The sequence below is a fragment of the Dreissena polymorpha genome, chromosome 10, assembly GCF_020536995.1.
Source record: "Dreissena polymorpha isolate Duluth1 chromosome 10, UMN_Dpol_1.0, whole genome shotgun sequence".
NCBI lineage: Eukaryota > Metazoa > Mollusca > Bivalvia > Myida > Dreissenidae > Dreissena > Dreissena polymorpha.
This window is the reverse complement of record NC_068364.1, coordinates 953,005-966,734: the sequence shown is the minus strand read 5'-3', so window position 1 is coordinate 966,734 and position 13,730 is coordinate 953,005. Positions and strand designations below refer to the sequence as shown.

The 13,730-nt window shown below is 37.6% G+C and overlaps 1 protein-coding gene across 1 annotated transcript in view; it reads left to right on the top strand.

The window, feature by feature from the left end:
* LOC127847902 (protein phosphatase 1 regulatory subunit 12A-like) overlaps nucleotides 1–13,730 on the top strand; it is a 77,240-nt gene that overhangs the window by 45,395 nt on the left and 18,115 nt on the right. Inside the window, exon 19 of the mRNA XM_052380132.1 lies at nucleotides 13,532–13,645. Coding sequence (XP_052236092.1) covers nucleotides 13,532–13,645 — 114 coding nt within the window. The remainder of the gene's footprint in view (nucleotides 1–13,531; nucleotides 13,646–13,730) is intronic.

The following is a 13,730-nucleotide window of genomic DNA, read 5'->3' as shown; positions in this document are numbered from 1 at the left end:
GACAAATTTCCCAGCATGCAAAGGGTTAACAACACATGAGTTTTATTCATTTAAAAAATGCGTAGGAAAGCTTTATTGCCCTGCATGTGTCATCACATGTACCTTGCACCAGGATGGTCCTGGAACTACTGGGCATCATTTGAATCTTGCACCAGGATGGTCCCTGGCACTACTGGGCATCACTTGTATCTTGCACCAGGATGGTCCCTGGAACTACTGGGCATCACATGTATCTTGCACCAGGATGGTCCCTGGAACTACTGGGCATCACTTGTATCTTGCACCAGGATGGTCCCTGGAACTACTGGGCATCACATGTATCTTGCACCAGGATGGTACCTGGAACTACTGGGCATCACTTGTATCTTGCACCAGGATGGTCCCTGGAACTACTGGGCATCACTTGTATCTTGCACCAGGATGGTCCCTGGAACTTCTGGGCATCACATGTATCTTGCACCAGGATGGTACCTGGAACTACTGGGCATCACTTGTATCTTGCACCAGGATGGTCCCTGGATCTACTGGGCATCACATGTATCTTGCACCAGGATGGTCCCTGAAACTACTGGGCATCACTTGTATCTTGCACCAGGATGGTACCTGGAACTACTTGGCATCACATGTATCTTGCACCAGGATGGTCCCTGGAACTACTGGGCATCATATGTACCTTGCACCAGGATGGTCCCTGGAACTACTGGGCATCACATGTATCTTGCACTAGGATGGTCCCTGTATTTACTGGGCATCACATGTATCTTGCACCAGGATGGTCCCTGGAACTACTGGGCATCACATGTATCTTGCACCAGGATGGTCCTGGAACTACTGGGCATCACATGTATCTTGCACCAGGATGGTCCCTGGAACTACTGGGCATCACATGTATCTTGCACCAGGATGGTCCCTGGAACTACTGGGCATCACATGTATCTTGCACCAGGATGGTCCCTGGAACTACTGGGCATCACTTGTATCTTGCACCAGGATGGTCCCTGGAACTACTGGGCATCACATGTATCGTGCACCAGGATGGTCCCTGGAACTACTGGGCATCACATGTATCTTGCACCAGGATGGTCCCTGGAACTACTGGGCATCACTTGTATCTTGCACCAGGATGGTCCAAGGAACTACTGGGCATCACTTGTATCTTGCACCAGGATGGTCCCTGGAACTACTGGGCATCACTTGTATCTTGCACCAGGATGGTCCCTGGAACTACTGGGCATCACTTGTATTTTGCTCCCTCCAACTAAACATTAAATTTGTTCCATACATAGCATTCAAGTTGTCTGTTTAAAGACCATTGATACTGGTCCTACCCAGAAAATAGACATTAAAGTGATTCTTGTTTCTTCATTTCTAATAATAATAGACAAAGGACAAAAAATCTGAACTTGTAGTGACTAGTTCTACCTTAAACATTTATTAAGCAAAATGATGATGGTGCAGTCTACCAAAAATAAAATTTATTCACTTTATTACAACATAGTTTTATTAATGATACAAAATAATGCTAGTCAAAATTGGTAAAGGAAGTTTAAAGTAGTTAAAAGACTTTTTATCAAATATTGGATTTTATTGTTTGTTAGTAAATATAAATATTGGTAACAATAGGGTAGAATTTATTTGGGAAAAACAATTGAGTAAAAAGTTGTTGAACCTAATGCAACATTAATAACATTTCACCTTCCGAAACATTTGACCTGGTGCCAGATTATTTCGTTATTTCTGGCCCATAATTTTGAGGAATGCAGAACAGATAACCATCTCTGATGAGGCAATAATTGCCAGCTACTTACCAGCAGCAATCAGCAGAGTTACAGCAAGTTAAGCAGTCAGGCTTATGCCTAGTGGACTCTTCCATCCTTCTAAATTGGATCAATTTATTTAAAAAGTTAGGGATGTCTAGTATATTTATTTCTATATTTAGAATATTTCTTACAGAAATTCCTTTAAGCAAATAGCGAAGACCCTGATGAGACGCTGCATCATGCGGCGTCTCATCAGGGTCTAGGCTGTTTGCCAAGGCCTTTTTTTCTAGATGCTAGGCATAAATGGGTCAGGTTATGCAGTCAGGCTTACAGACTGTGAACCAGAGCGACTTAACCTTTACTACATAGATACGTATCTTGATGCTAATGTAGTCCCTTAGAAAGTTATATTTAATTTAAGACCTTTTTTTACTAGATTCAAGTTTTTAACGTTTCATTTCAAACCCTAAGATACTGATGAGCAGCAAGCAGCATAAAACCTGAACAGACTGCGAGTTAGGGTTAAGGGTTAAGAATATTGCCTTTGATTCATGTCTTGTGTTTGATGCCACACAAACACAACCTGGGGACATTGATGAGGCATGCTTGCTCATTCCATTTCCCAGCATTTTCTCTATTTGCCTAAATATCTAAAAGAAGCAAGAATTAAACAGTAAGTCTTGTACTGCATAAATTTAACATGATCTGCATCACGTTAAAATGGGTCCATATGCAGCAAGCGTAGTTACAGACCAGCCCATGCAATTGCTCAGACAGGTCAGGAGCACCCGTTGGCTCATAAGACAATGAAACCTGCCTTACTTTATAGCAACTAGGGTATTTCCTGAGCAGACTGCAACTGCAGGCTTGACCATACTGTCTTACTGCGCAGGCTGGTCTGGCAGTATATGGCATGAAGCCCTTTCTTGTATGACGCGGGTCGATTGTTCACCCAGAACAATGTTTGGTGTGTCTTTTTGTAGGAATCCTGTGAAAGTTTGTAACTCAATGTCTGGAGGAAGTTTAATTCAATATTTATAATGCACAACATAACACTTTGGTCAGTATGACATGTTTGGTAAGCCCTTTTTTTTTGTTGAAATGTATTTAGACACACCTGGTTAGAAAAAAATTCAATGCAAATGAAAGACAAATTGTCTTCCCCCAAAAATCCATTTTCAATACATGATTGCTTTCAAGTTGGTCAATTTATGTTCCATACAGCAAATATCGGTAATTGTTCAACACTTTGCACTGTAGATTACACCTGAGCTGTCAGTTAGCTGCAGCCAGATTTGAACACCCTCATGAGGTCTGTGGGAATGTGAACATTTTCTCTTAAAATGTTGACCTTTATGTCTGTCAGTGCAACTGAAGAGCCTCTGTGCTGTATGACTCACTTTTTCTTGGCTCTTCCAAGAGCATGATATTATACCTGGCACAGAGGTGGCACTTCTATGGCTGCTTGTTTCTATGAGAGAGTTTAATACAAGGTTACAGTCATTGAATGGGAAATATCTGGTAATATATTATGTTTCTTTTTATGTCCCCCACTATAGTAGTGGGGGACATATTGTTTTTGCCCTGTCTGTTGGTCTGTCTGTTGGTCTGTTGGTCTGTCTGTTTGCGCCAACTTTAACATTTTGCAATAACTTTTGCTATATTGAAGATAGCAACTTCATATTTGGCATGCATGTGTATCTCATGAAGCTGCACATTTTGAGTGGTGAAAGGTCAAGGTCAAGGTCATCCTTCAAGGTCAGATGTCAAATATATGTGGCCAAAATCGCTCATTTTATGAATACTTTTGCAATATTGAAGATAGCACCTTGATATTTGGAATGCATGTGTATCTCATGGAGCTGCACATTTTGAGTGGTGAAAGGTCAAGGTCTAGGTCATCCTTCAAGGTCAGAGGTCATTATATGTGGCCAAAATTGCTCATTTTATGAATACGTTTGCAATATTGAAGATAGCAACTTGATATTTGGCATGCATGTGCATGTCATGGAGCTGCTCATTTTGAGTGGTGAAAGGTCAAGGTCAAGGTCATCCTTCAAGGTCAGAGGTCAAATATATGTGGCCCAAATCGCTTATTTTATGAATACTTTTGCAATATTGAAGATAGCAACTTGATATTTGGCATGCATGTGTATCTCATGGAGCTGCACATTTTGAGTGGTGAAAGGTCAAGGTCAAGGTCATCCTTCACAAGGTCAAGGTCATCCTACAATGTCAAACATCATATAGGGGGACATTGTGTTTCACAAACACATCTTGTTCGCCATGTAATGCAAGGAAGCATGCACCCATGTGATAAAAAAGATTCTTAAGAAAGTATCCTGCAGTGAATGCAAGGCTTTTGTAATCAACGGTTCCTGGTGTAGGAAATAAATAATTAAAGTATGTGTTTCCTTGATTGTGTTCATCTGGTAGATGTCAGAATCCTCATATCTAGTTGCAACATGCTTCACGTTACCCCTGTTCCCCCTCACTGTGAGCTTTCCCCATACAGCATCCATGGTCTATACTGTTCAAAACTGTACAGGCAACAACTTAACATTGGAGTCAGTAAAGAAATGAATTTTTCTGAATCATGCAAGTCCATTATGACCATTTTGTTGTTTGTTGATGTTGATTATGTATATGAGCCGAGCTGCAGAAAAACAGTTATTAATGCATGTGCTTAAAGACTTGATTTTCGCTTAAAAAAGACTTTCTTTAAATGAAAAAAAAACTTAAAAGCAAAAAGTTTTGTCCCTGTGCAGACATCACAGGCTACTCTGGGAAGACACTCAATGTGCATGCATTAACCCCCCAGGGGGTTTTCTGCTATGTAAAAAAGGCTGTTAAACGGACCTGATCCCAAAGCAAACGTAACAGATCCCAAACCGAAATTATTTAAAAAATCCCAATTTGTAAAAAAAAAAAAAAAAAAAAAAAAATTTTTTAAGAAAGAAGTTTCTTATTTATGACTTATGATTATTAGACTCTATATGTCATTTTTATTTTTTAAACAACCTACAAAATATATAAGCATAATTTATATGATTTTTTTTTCCAAATAACTTATATAATCTTTCTTTTAAACTAAATAATTAAGAATAAGTATTTAAAGGTGGCTAGCAATGTGGGTTATGAACAGTATTCCCAATTCTGATTACAATTGTGCTTAGACTAGCTAGCAACTGTGTACTTGACTCATTGTGGCCTTATTAGAGTTGCACAGTATACTTTCTACAGATAGATACAGGATAATCTCAGAAGGCAAACAGTAAATTTGGTGGAATTAATCAATTTTGTATAAGTATGAGAGAGGTCTCAAGCACATGTCAATAATTTTGCAAGATACTATTCTTTTGTGTCAATTCAGTGCAGAAAGTAGATTAACCTTTTATTCTTTTCGTACTTGTAATTGAGTATAGGACAGTTTAACTCCTTATACGCTAAGCTCTTGTGGTTATTGCCTTAATCAATTAATACTGGATTAATTAGTGTTAAAAAGTAGCAATTGCAATTATGCTCCGAAAAAGTGTGCAGTGCTTCTGTGCCGTTTAATTAATTTGATTTTGTTACAGTCAGTTTATAAATTGATCTCGGAGTGAACAAAATTAATTTCCTTGGCAGATAGTTCACAAACAGAGTTCTCTGGAAAGGAAATCGTGCCAACAATCACTTTGGATTTGTTTATGAATCAAATATATTGTTTATAGAATAGGAAAAGTGGATTGGAAAATTGTGGGAGGTTCCATATTAAAGCTGTCTGTCAGCCTGGATTTGTATTTCAATGGGAGGTGTGTTCCTGCCAGTTATAAGTGGAGTATAGCCATTAAAGTGGGGTGTAACCTTCCCAGTGTTGGAGTGGTGTAATATTGAAGCTACAACACTAGCTTGCAGAGTGTATTGTGTTCTTTGTACTTACTACCTATGTGTTACATGTATGTGTAAAGGTTCACTGTAGATATTTCGGAGTATTGCTCTTTCGTGAGAATTCTCTTCAATTTTGAGATTTTGTTTGATCCCTACAGTGTTTCATAGGATTTAAGTGTCTATGGATTCAGATAAGATAATTAAATTGATTTAGATCAAGACATAAGATAATCAGTTTCTTATCTAACTTCTTTTCTGAAGTATAAAGAACTCTGAATCAACAAGAGATATAGACACTCCCCCTCATCTCCAAATAAGAAATCTGAAGAAACAGCAACAACTTTTGTTGTGGTCAGGCATACATCAGTATGTCCTATAACAATGGTGGCTATAATGGTGGCTATAACCGCTACAGTCCACTCACCAAGTACGCCGGCTCGAGTTCCAACCATTCCTTGTACGGAAGCAACCACTCGTTGAACAACTATGGTTCTGGGGGCAGCTACAACCCTGGTTCAAGCCAGTATAATACGAGCTCTAGCCCCTATGTGCCCTCTTACAGCCCGGCCCCTTCCTACACCCCTGGGGCAACCACTTATACCCCGGGGTCGTACAGTCCGGGGCTTGGGTCAGGCTACAGTTCAAGGTCAGGGTCAACTAGCAGCCTGTCTTCGATCGGAAGCTCAGGCTACGGGGCTAGCACTGTGCCATACAGGGTAGGAATTAGTCAAACTTTAGTCCCTGAAAACAAAAGCATGAACCTAAGGGTGGTGAAATATTGTAATGGCTTTCTTGTTTGTTTGTTTTTTATTTTATTTTCAGCTTGTTTGTAAAGCAATAGTATAGTGCATTATGCCTACTTTTCATTTGTCTGTTTATTCATTGGCTCAACACAGACAGTTAATTCCTGGTAAAACCAGGCTTACATGCATCTGAGTATAATTTTATCACAGATTAGCCTGTGGTGTTTGTACAGGGACAATACTTGCCACCTACCTGTGAATGTGATGTCTGTACAGGGACAATACTTGCCGCCTACACTTCATTTTTGTTTACAAATGATTTTCTTTAAATAAACATTCTTAAATTAAAATAAAGTGTTGTCCCAGATTGGCCTGCACAGAATGCACAGGCTAATCTGAAATGCCTCTTGACTCAAGATTAAGTCCAATTATTCACAGAAGCTTATATAATAATAATTATTTCTTTACTTGGAATAATTCTCACAAAGTAAAAAAAACAACACATCTTTAATGTCTGCTTTTAACTAAATCAAAACAACTAAGAATAAAGAAAATTTGGTCTTTTTTAATATATAACTTAAATAAAACATCAAAGAAAAATCATTAAACATGTGGTACTTTGATAGTGCCATAATGTTTTAATATTTGAAGAATATGCATTCCTTTCAGAACATAAATTCATTTGTTCTTGGCAGAAGTTATATGCACACATGGTATATCAATTAACAACAAGGTTTGAACAGTTGTTCAGATGCAACAGCAATATTTTATAGGAGTTTTTATCAAGAGAAGTATATTCTGTTAAACGTGGGGAATAGATCTTTGGTGTTTGGTCTAGGAGTGAAAGTGTTTGTATGAATATATGAGAGTTGCTTTGGGGAACCTGGTCTTTGTGCTGTAGGTAAAGTGAAGTCTCAGATTGGCCTGTGCAGTCTGCACAGGCTTATCTGGGTCAACTCTTTCTGCTTTTATGGAATTTTTCCTTTTGAATGAAGCCTCTTCTAAATCATGCTCATGAAAATCCGGTCTATGCAAAAAGTGCTTTTCCTGATTAGACTGTGTAGACAGCGCAGGCTAATGGAGGACAACACTTTACTCACATGCATTAAGTCCCATTTACCCAGAGTGTGGCCATTAATTGAGATGGAACTGTTATTTTCCCATAAGAATTTGATCAGCAACAAATCAACACTTATTTCTTTACCCATTAATTTTTGCAAATGAATGAACGCAGAACGTGGGCTGTATTTCCCATGAATATAGTCAGGCATCAAACCATACAAGCAAACATTTGTCATAAGATAATATGATGTATGTGGAAAGGATTCATTCATCTCAATCTTTACACTAAATGATTAAATGTTGATACAATGTGTATGCCTACTACCCTACTGATGCTTTATAATGCATAGGAAGGATGTGTTTACTGGATCCACTTTTAAATAACTTTTATTTGAGACTCACTTACATTTTTGAGTTTTCTGTTTTGCAATTGATTGTAGCAGTTATTAAAAGCTGCTATTTATTTTGATCTCAAGTAGTTTTTATTTGTGAGCAAATCTCACAAATAATGTTGACACAATTTTGCATATCAGCATGGCTTAGCTACGGTAGGGCCCGTAACCCATGACTGCCTATGTTGATAACTGCAGTAAAATTTAGCAGACAACAAATGCAGCGTTTGCTCTAAACGCCTCATCTACCTGTTCTCACTGGTACACTACATAGTGTGTATTTAACAGCTTGTAAGACAACGTTGGCCAGTCTAGTGTTTGTCATTGATATCTGTACATAATGGCTGCTTTCAGGGAAAATGGGGCTTAATGCATGTCAAATAAGATTAGCCTGTGCACACTGATTAGCTGTATCAATGATTTGAAAAAAAACAACACACATCTCAACCTGTGCTTTAAGACACACTCTTTCTTAATTTGAAAGGGTTGTGGTCATTTCAAACTTTCAATATAAAAAGCTATAACATAATTTTGAAAACTGAGTTGCGTCGAAGATTATACAACAGCAAACAAATTCAGTGCCTTCAGCGCTTTGATTGTGTTCTGATGCTGTGGTGTGCTCAGGACTTGTGGCATGAGGGAATCTTACCCTTGCATTCAAGGTGAGAAGCAAGTTGACCCTTAATTTCCCACTCAGAGCCAAAGTGGCAATGGCTATGTGCAAACAGCATAAAATGAGAACAGCCTGCGAGTACATGTATTTACTCGCAGTTTGTTCAGGTTTTATGCTGTTTTCTGCTCATTGGTATCTAAGGGATATGAAGCCTTAAAAACTTAAATCTAGTAAGAAAGATCTTTAATTAAATTTAACATTCAAAGGGACTTCAAATGTGTCAAAATATGTATCTTAGTGGTAAAGGGCTAAACAGCCACTGCAATTTGGCTGAATAGAGCCTTGCCTGAGACAATCAGAAACAGTTCATTTTGGTTTTGTGCACATGTTTGTACTGTTATCTTAATTGATTCCTGATAGGAGACCTGTTGCTAATTAGAATATTGTGATAACCTACCTTGATTTCAATAAGAGAGAAGTTACTCAGTACAGTTAATTTGGTACTGATTTCTTGTTTTAACTAGATAAGCCTAAGCGCTCTTTATAATATTGCAATATAATGCACAAAAAATTGCTTTTTATGCCCCCCGGTAGGGTGGCATATAGCAGTTGAACTGTCCGTCAGTCAGTATGTCAGCCTGTCCGTCCGTCCGAAAAAACTTTAACATTGGCCATAACTTTTTAAATATTAAAGATAGCACCTTGATATTTGGCATGCATGTGTATCTCATGGAGCTGCAAATTTTGAGTGGTAAAATTTCAAGGTTTACATCATCCTTTAAAGGGATCTTTTCACGCTTTGGTAAATTGACAAAATTGAAAAAAGTTGTTTCAGATTCGCAAATTTTCGTTTTAGTTATGATATTTGTGAGGAAACAGTCATACTGAACATTTACCATGGTCTAATTTAGCCATTATATGCATCTTTTGACGATTTTAAAACCTAAAAATTATAAAGCGTTGCAACGCGAAACGATTGAATAATTTGGAGAGTTCTGTTTTTGTCGTTAAATTTTGTGAAACTACGAAGATTGCTTATATAAGGTATAAAATACGTTGAGTAAGTGTACTCGGCGGAATAGCTCAGTAGGCTAAAGCGTTTTTACTTCAGGACTCTGGCAGGACTCCAGGGGTCACTGGTTCGAAACCTGGTCCGGGCAATGTTCTTTTCCTTTTTTTAATTTTATTCTTGATTTTTTACTGGAGCTTTTACGATCCAATGTTTACATTTATCGATATAAAGCATTTAATGAATAAGTTAAAAAATGCCAAAATCTGTGAAAAGGCACCTTTAAGGTCTAGGGTCGAGAAAACAAAGTCAAGGGAAGTAATAAGCTTTAAATGGACATAGTTATCTGACCTGCCCACGTATATATTTTTGTTAAATAAATCAAAGCGGAGCAGTAGGAGGCATTGTGTTTGTGACAAACACATTGTGGTAAAAGGTCAAGGTCATCCTTTATAGTCTACGGTAAAAAATACAGATTTAAGGGAAGTAATAAGCTTTAAAAAGGGAGAAAATTATTCAATATTGAACATAGCCACTTTATATATTTGGCATGCATGTGTATCTCATGGAGCTGCACATTTTGAGTGGTTAATCTACAGTCACGGTAGTGGCTTTTAATTATTTGCTACTAAAAATAGAGATTTGTTACAGACAATTATTTTCAAGGGAAGTAATTTATATAATTATAAATCTCATATTATATATTTCCTTACCAAGAATTGAAGTTCTTTTCACAGTTACTGTACAGATTTATTATTTTGATTATTTATAACCCAAATGATTGATTTTTCAAAGTTGTTTATTTTAATGATATAATTATAATTTCTTTAATGTTCATAACATACCTGTGGACTTACATCCATAGATACATAATCAACTCTGGCTATGATCTCATTTAAACCACAGGCCTTGGTTGTCAGTGATGTCTGACATGGTCCCCCCCCCCTCAACCCCCACCCCCCCCCCCCCCCCCCCCCCCACCCCCGTTTGGATTGGACAATATTCAAGGGAAGTAATAACCTTTAAAGGGAGATGATTTCTATACCTGCCAAATGATTAAATAGAAATTTTATTTCAATGCAGCTCAGTAGGGGGCGACACTTTCCGCTTTAATGGTATTTTTAGTTTCAAGGAAGTCCCTCCTTACCAAAAATCTAGTTTAGGCGGAAAGTGTCGTCCCTGATTAGCCTATGCTGACTGCACAGGCTAATCTGGGACGACACTTTACGCACATGAATTAAGCCCAGTTTTCTCAGAACAAGACACAAATTAACAAATATTCAGCATTTGGAGAATACTTAATGCATGCAAGACCACAGAATCGGCAGCTGAAAAGTCAAGGTCACACTTTAAAGGTCAAAACTCAAATATCGACACAATGCAGCTCGCCTAGACAACATCCATCAGACAATGTTACCATTTTTTGCCACAGATATTCACCATTGACCTTGCACAACAAATAGTTCAATGCCTGTATCTCTCTCAAAGGTCAAGGTCATATTCAAAGATATATGTTCAAAAAACTGGCATAATACAGATTGTGCAGACTGTAACTTTTTATAGGCATATAGTATTACAAAATTCAATGTGTGTTCATATAGTTATTCATTATAAAATTACTCAGTATTTATGTCAGTCTGATCTACTATAGAACAATTTTTTGTTATTTCCTTTCTGAACATGAAAGAACTTGCCTTTGGCAGTAGTAAGAATATTTACCTTAAGTAGGCGTAAATTGAATAAGCGTTATAATTTCATTGCATTTAAAAGTCAGTTGGTTGCATGTTTCACTATTTGTTAATGTTTTGTTTGAATTAAGCTAATACAAAAAAAGGCGTTCCTTGTATTGTTGTTATCTTCCTTGTTTTTCTATTCTTATTTAATGGTTCTTTTTCTAATTCAATTGAGTGTATTACCATTACTACATCATAATGGATTAAGAAAAGATCTAATGTCAAATAAACATGTTTTGTTCCCGAGACAAAACCCAATGGGCTTTATTTGGAACAAAAATAATTTTAAGTTAACAGTTTGCAACAATTGAATGTGAAGACAGATAACACAGAGTTGGTTAATTACCTAACCAAATAGCACAATCAATGGTTAAAAGATTGCCACTTTAAATATTACCAAACTTTTTCTTTCTATGCATGCATTCTGAGGTTGGAATACTGTGCAAGCATGACATTTGGAATTTTAAAACTTGTGTTCTCTTGACTTACAGAATCAAATGACACAATATTCTGAAAAAAACAATGCATCAAATTGTTTTTGTTGCTTTAAAACAGCATAATATTAATTAAAAGTGAAAGCTAATGAGTAGGTTGAATAAAAGGAGAGTTGAGAGTGACAAATGAGTCGTGTTCTGAGAAAACTGGTCATAATGCATGTGCGTAAAGTGCCATCCCAGATTAGCCTGTGCAATCCGTACAGGCTAATCAGGGACAACACTTTCCGCCTTAATTGGATTTTTGCTAAGAAGAGACTTCATTTAAACGAAAAATGTCATAAAAGAGGAAAGTGTCGGCACTTTACGCACATGCATTATGTCCATTTTTCTCAGAGCACGACTCAAATGTTTCTGATAGAGATGTGTTGAGCAGTTGCACATAATCCTTGATTCGTTGGCATAGGTCTCACACTGGGATAATGGGGATTAATGCATGTGTAAAGCATTGTCCCAGATTAGCCTTTGCAGTCTGCACAGGCTAATCAGGGAAGACACCTTTGGCCTAACTGAACTTTTGCTAAGAAGAGACTTCTTTTAGACCAAAAAAAAAAAAGCCGAAAGTTTTGTCACAGATTAGCCTGAGCAGACTGCCGAAGTTAACCTGGGACGACACTAAATGCACAAGTTAACCTGGGACGACACTAAATGCACAAGTTAACCTGGGACGACACTTAATGCACAAGTTAACCTGGGACGACACTAAATGCACAAGTTAACATGGGACGACACTAAATGCACAAGTTAACCTGGGACGACACTAAATGCACAAGTTAACCTGGGACGACACTAAATGCACAAGTTAACCTGGGACGACACTAAATGCACAAGTTAACCTGGGACGACACTAAATGCACAAGTTAACCTGGGACGACACTAAATGCACTTTTCGGCCTACACTGGATTTTTGCGAAGAAAAGGCATCCTTAAAAAAAAAAAAGCCTTAAATTAAAGCAGAAAGTGTTGTCGCTGATAAGCCTGTGTGCTTTGCATACTGCACAGGCTAATGAGGGACTACACTTAACACACATGCATAAAGCACTGATTTTACCAGAACTTGGCTGTGGCTTATCAGTTATCCTGAAATGTGGCATCTTCTGATAGAAGGAGAATAAACATATCAAGAGTTCATTAATCTACCTTAGATCTTACATTCTGCTGAAAACAACAAAAAACTCAGACTGCTTTCAAGTAGAATATTGTTTGTTTTTGTCGATTCTTCAATGCGGCTTGTTTTTGAAAGATTGTAATGTTTTCTGTGAGGATTTGATTGAGCTGTCGAATTTGTGTATGTGTGTCTGTAGTTAAATTCTGCAAATCTTGGATATTGATATGGCAAGAAATTTTCACCATCCATACAAGGTACTTCTGTCTTTTTGGATGTGATTTTAAGTAAAGTAATGTTATTACTTATGACAAATTTAGACAGAGTAACTTTGCTTATAATAGCAGGAAGTCACCCTGAGGATAATCTTATGTTCGGAAACTATGGCATTCAGTTTCCCCAAATATTCCTTGAGTGAGTAAAACTTAATAAAAAAATTTGAAACATTATTACAATGATGATATTGGTAAAGGTTCCTTCAAAGTGCGTGCTTTAAGGTGGCTTTTTAAATGTAGATTGGACATTCCAACTTAAATTGGAGGCCAATGATTGATTTTGGAATTTTGATGATGGAGCAAACATAAGGTAAAGTTTTTAGGAGAGCCTGAGGGTTGTATCAGCCTTCTTAACCCATATGCTGATAGCTTTTTTGGCTTTCACCAAACAGTGTGGGAGTGATATGTTGGACTTAGAACATCTATTTGTGTGAATCCAAACCTCATGTTTCAATGACATTTTATCCAATTTCAGAGTTCGCGGTACCGCTTTGGTTCTACGTCTGATGTACCAAGCCGACCCAGCTCCTATGTTGATTACGCTTCCTCTAGTCGCTCGACGCCATCCCTCGATAAGGACTATAAAAAGGTACGCATTGACAGATTAAATGAAACTTGGCTCAAATATTGAGCAGTGTTCTTGAAAAACTGGGCTTAATGCATGTACATAAAGT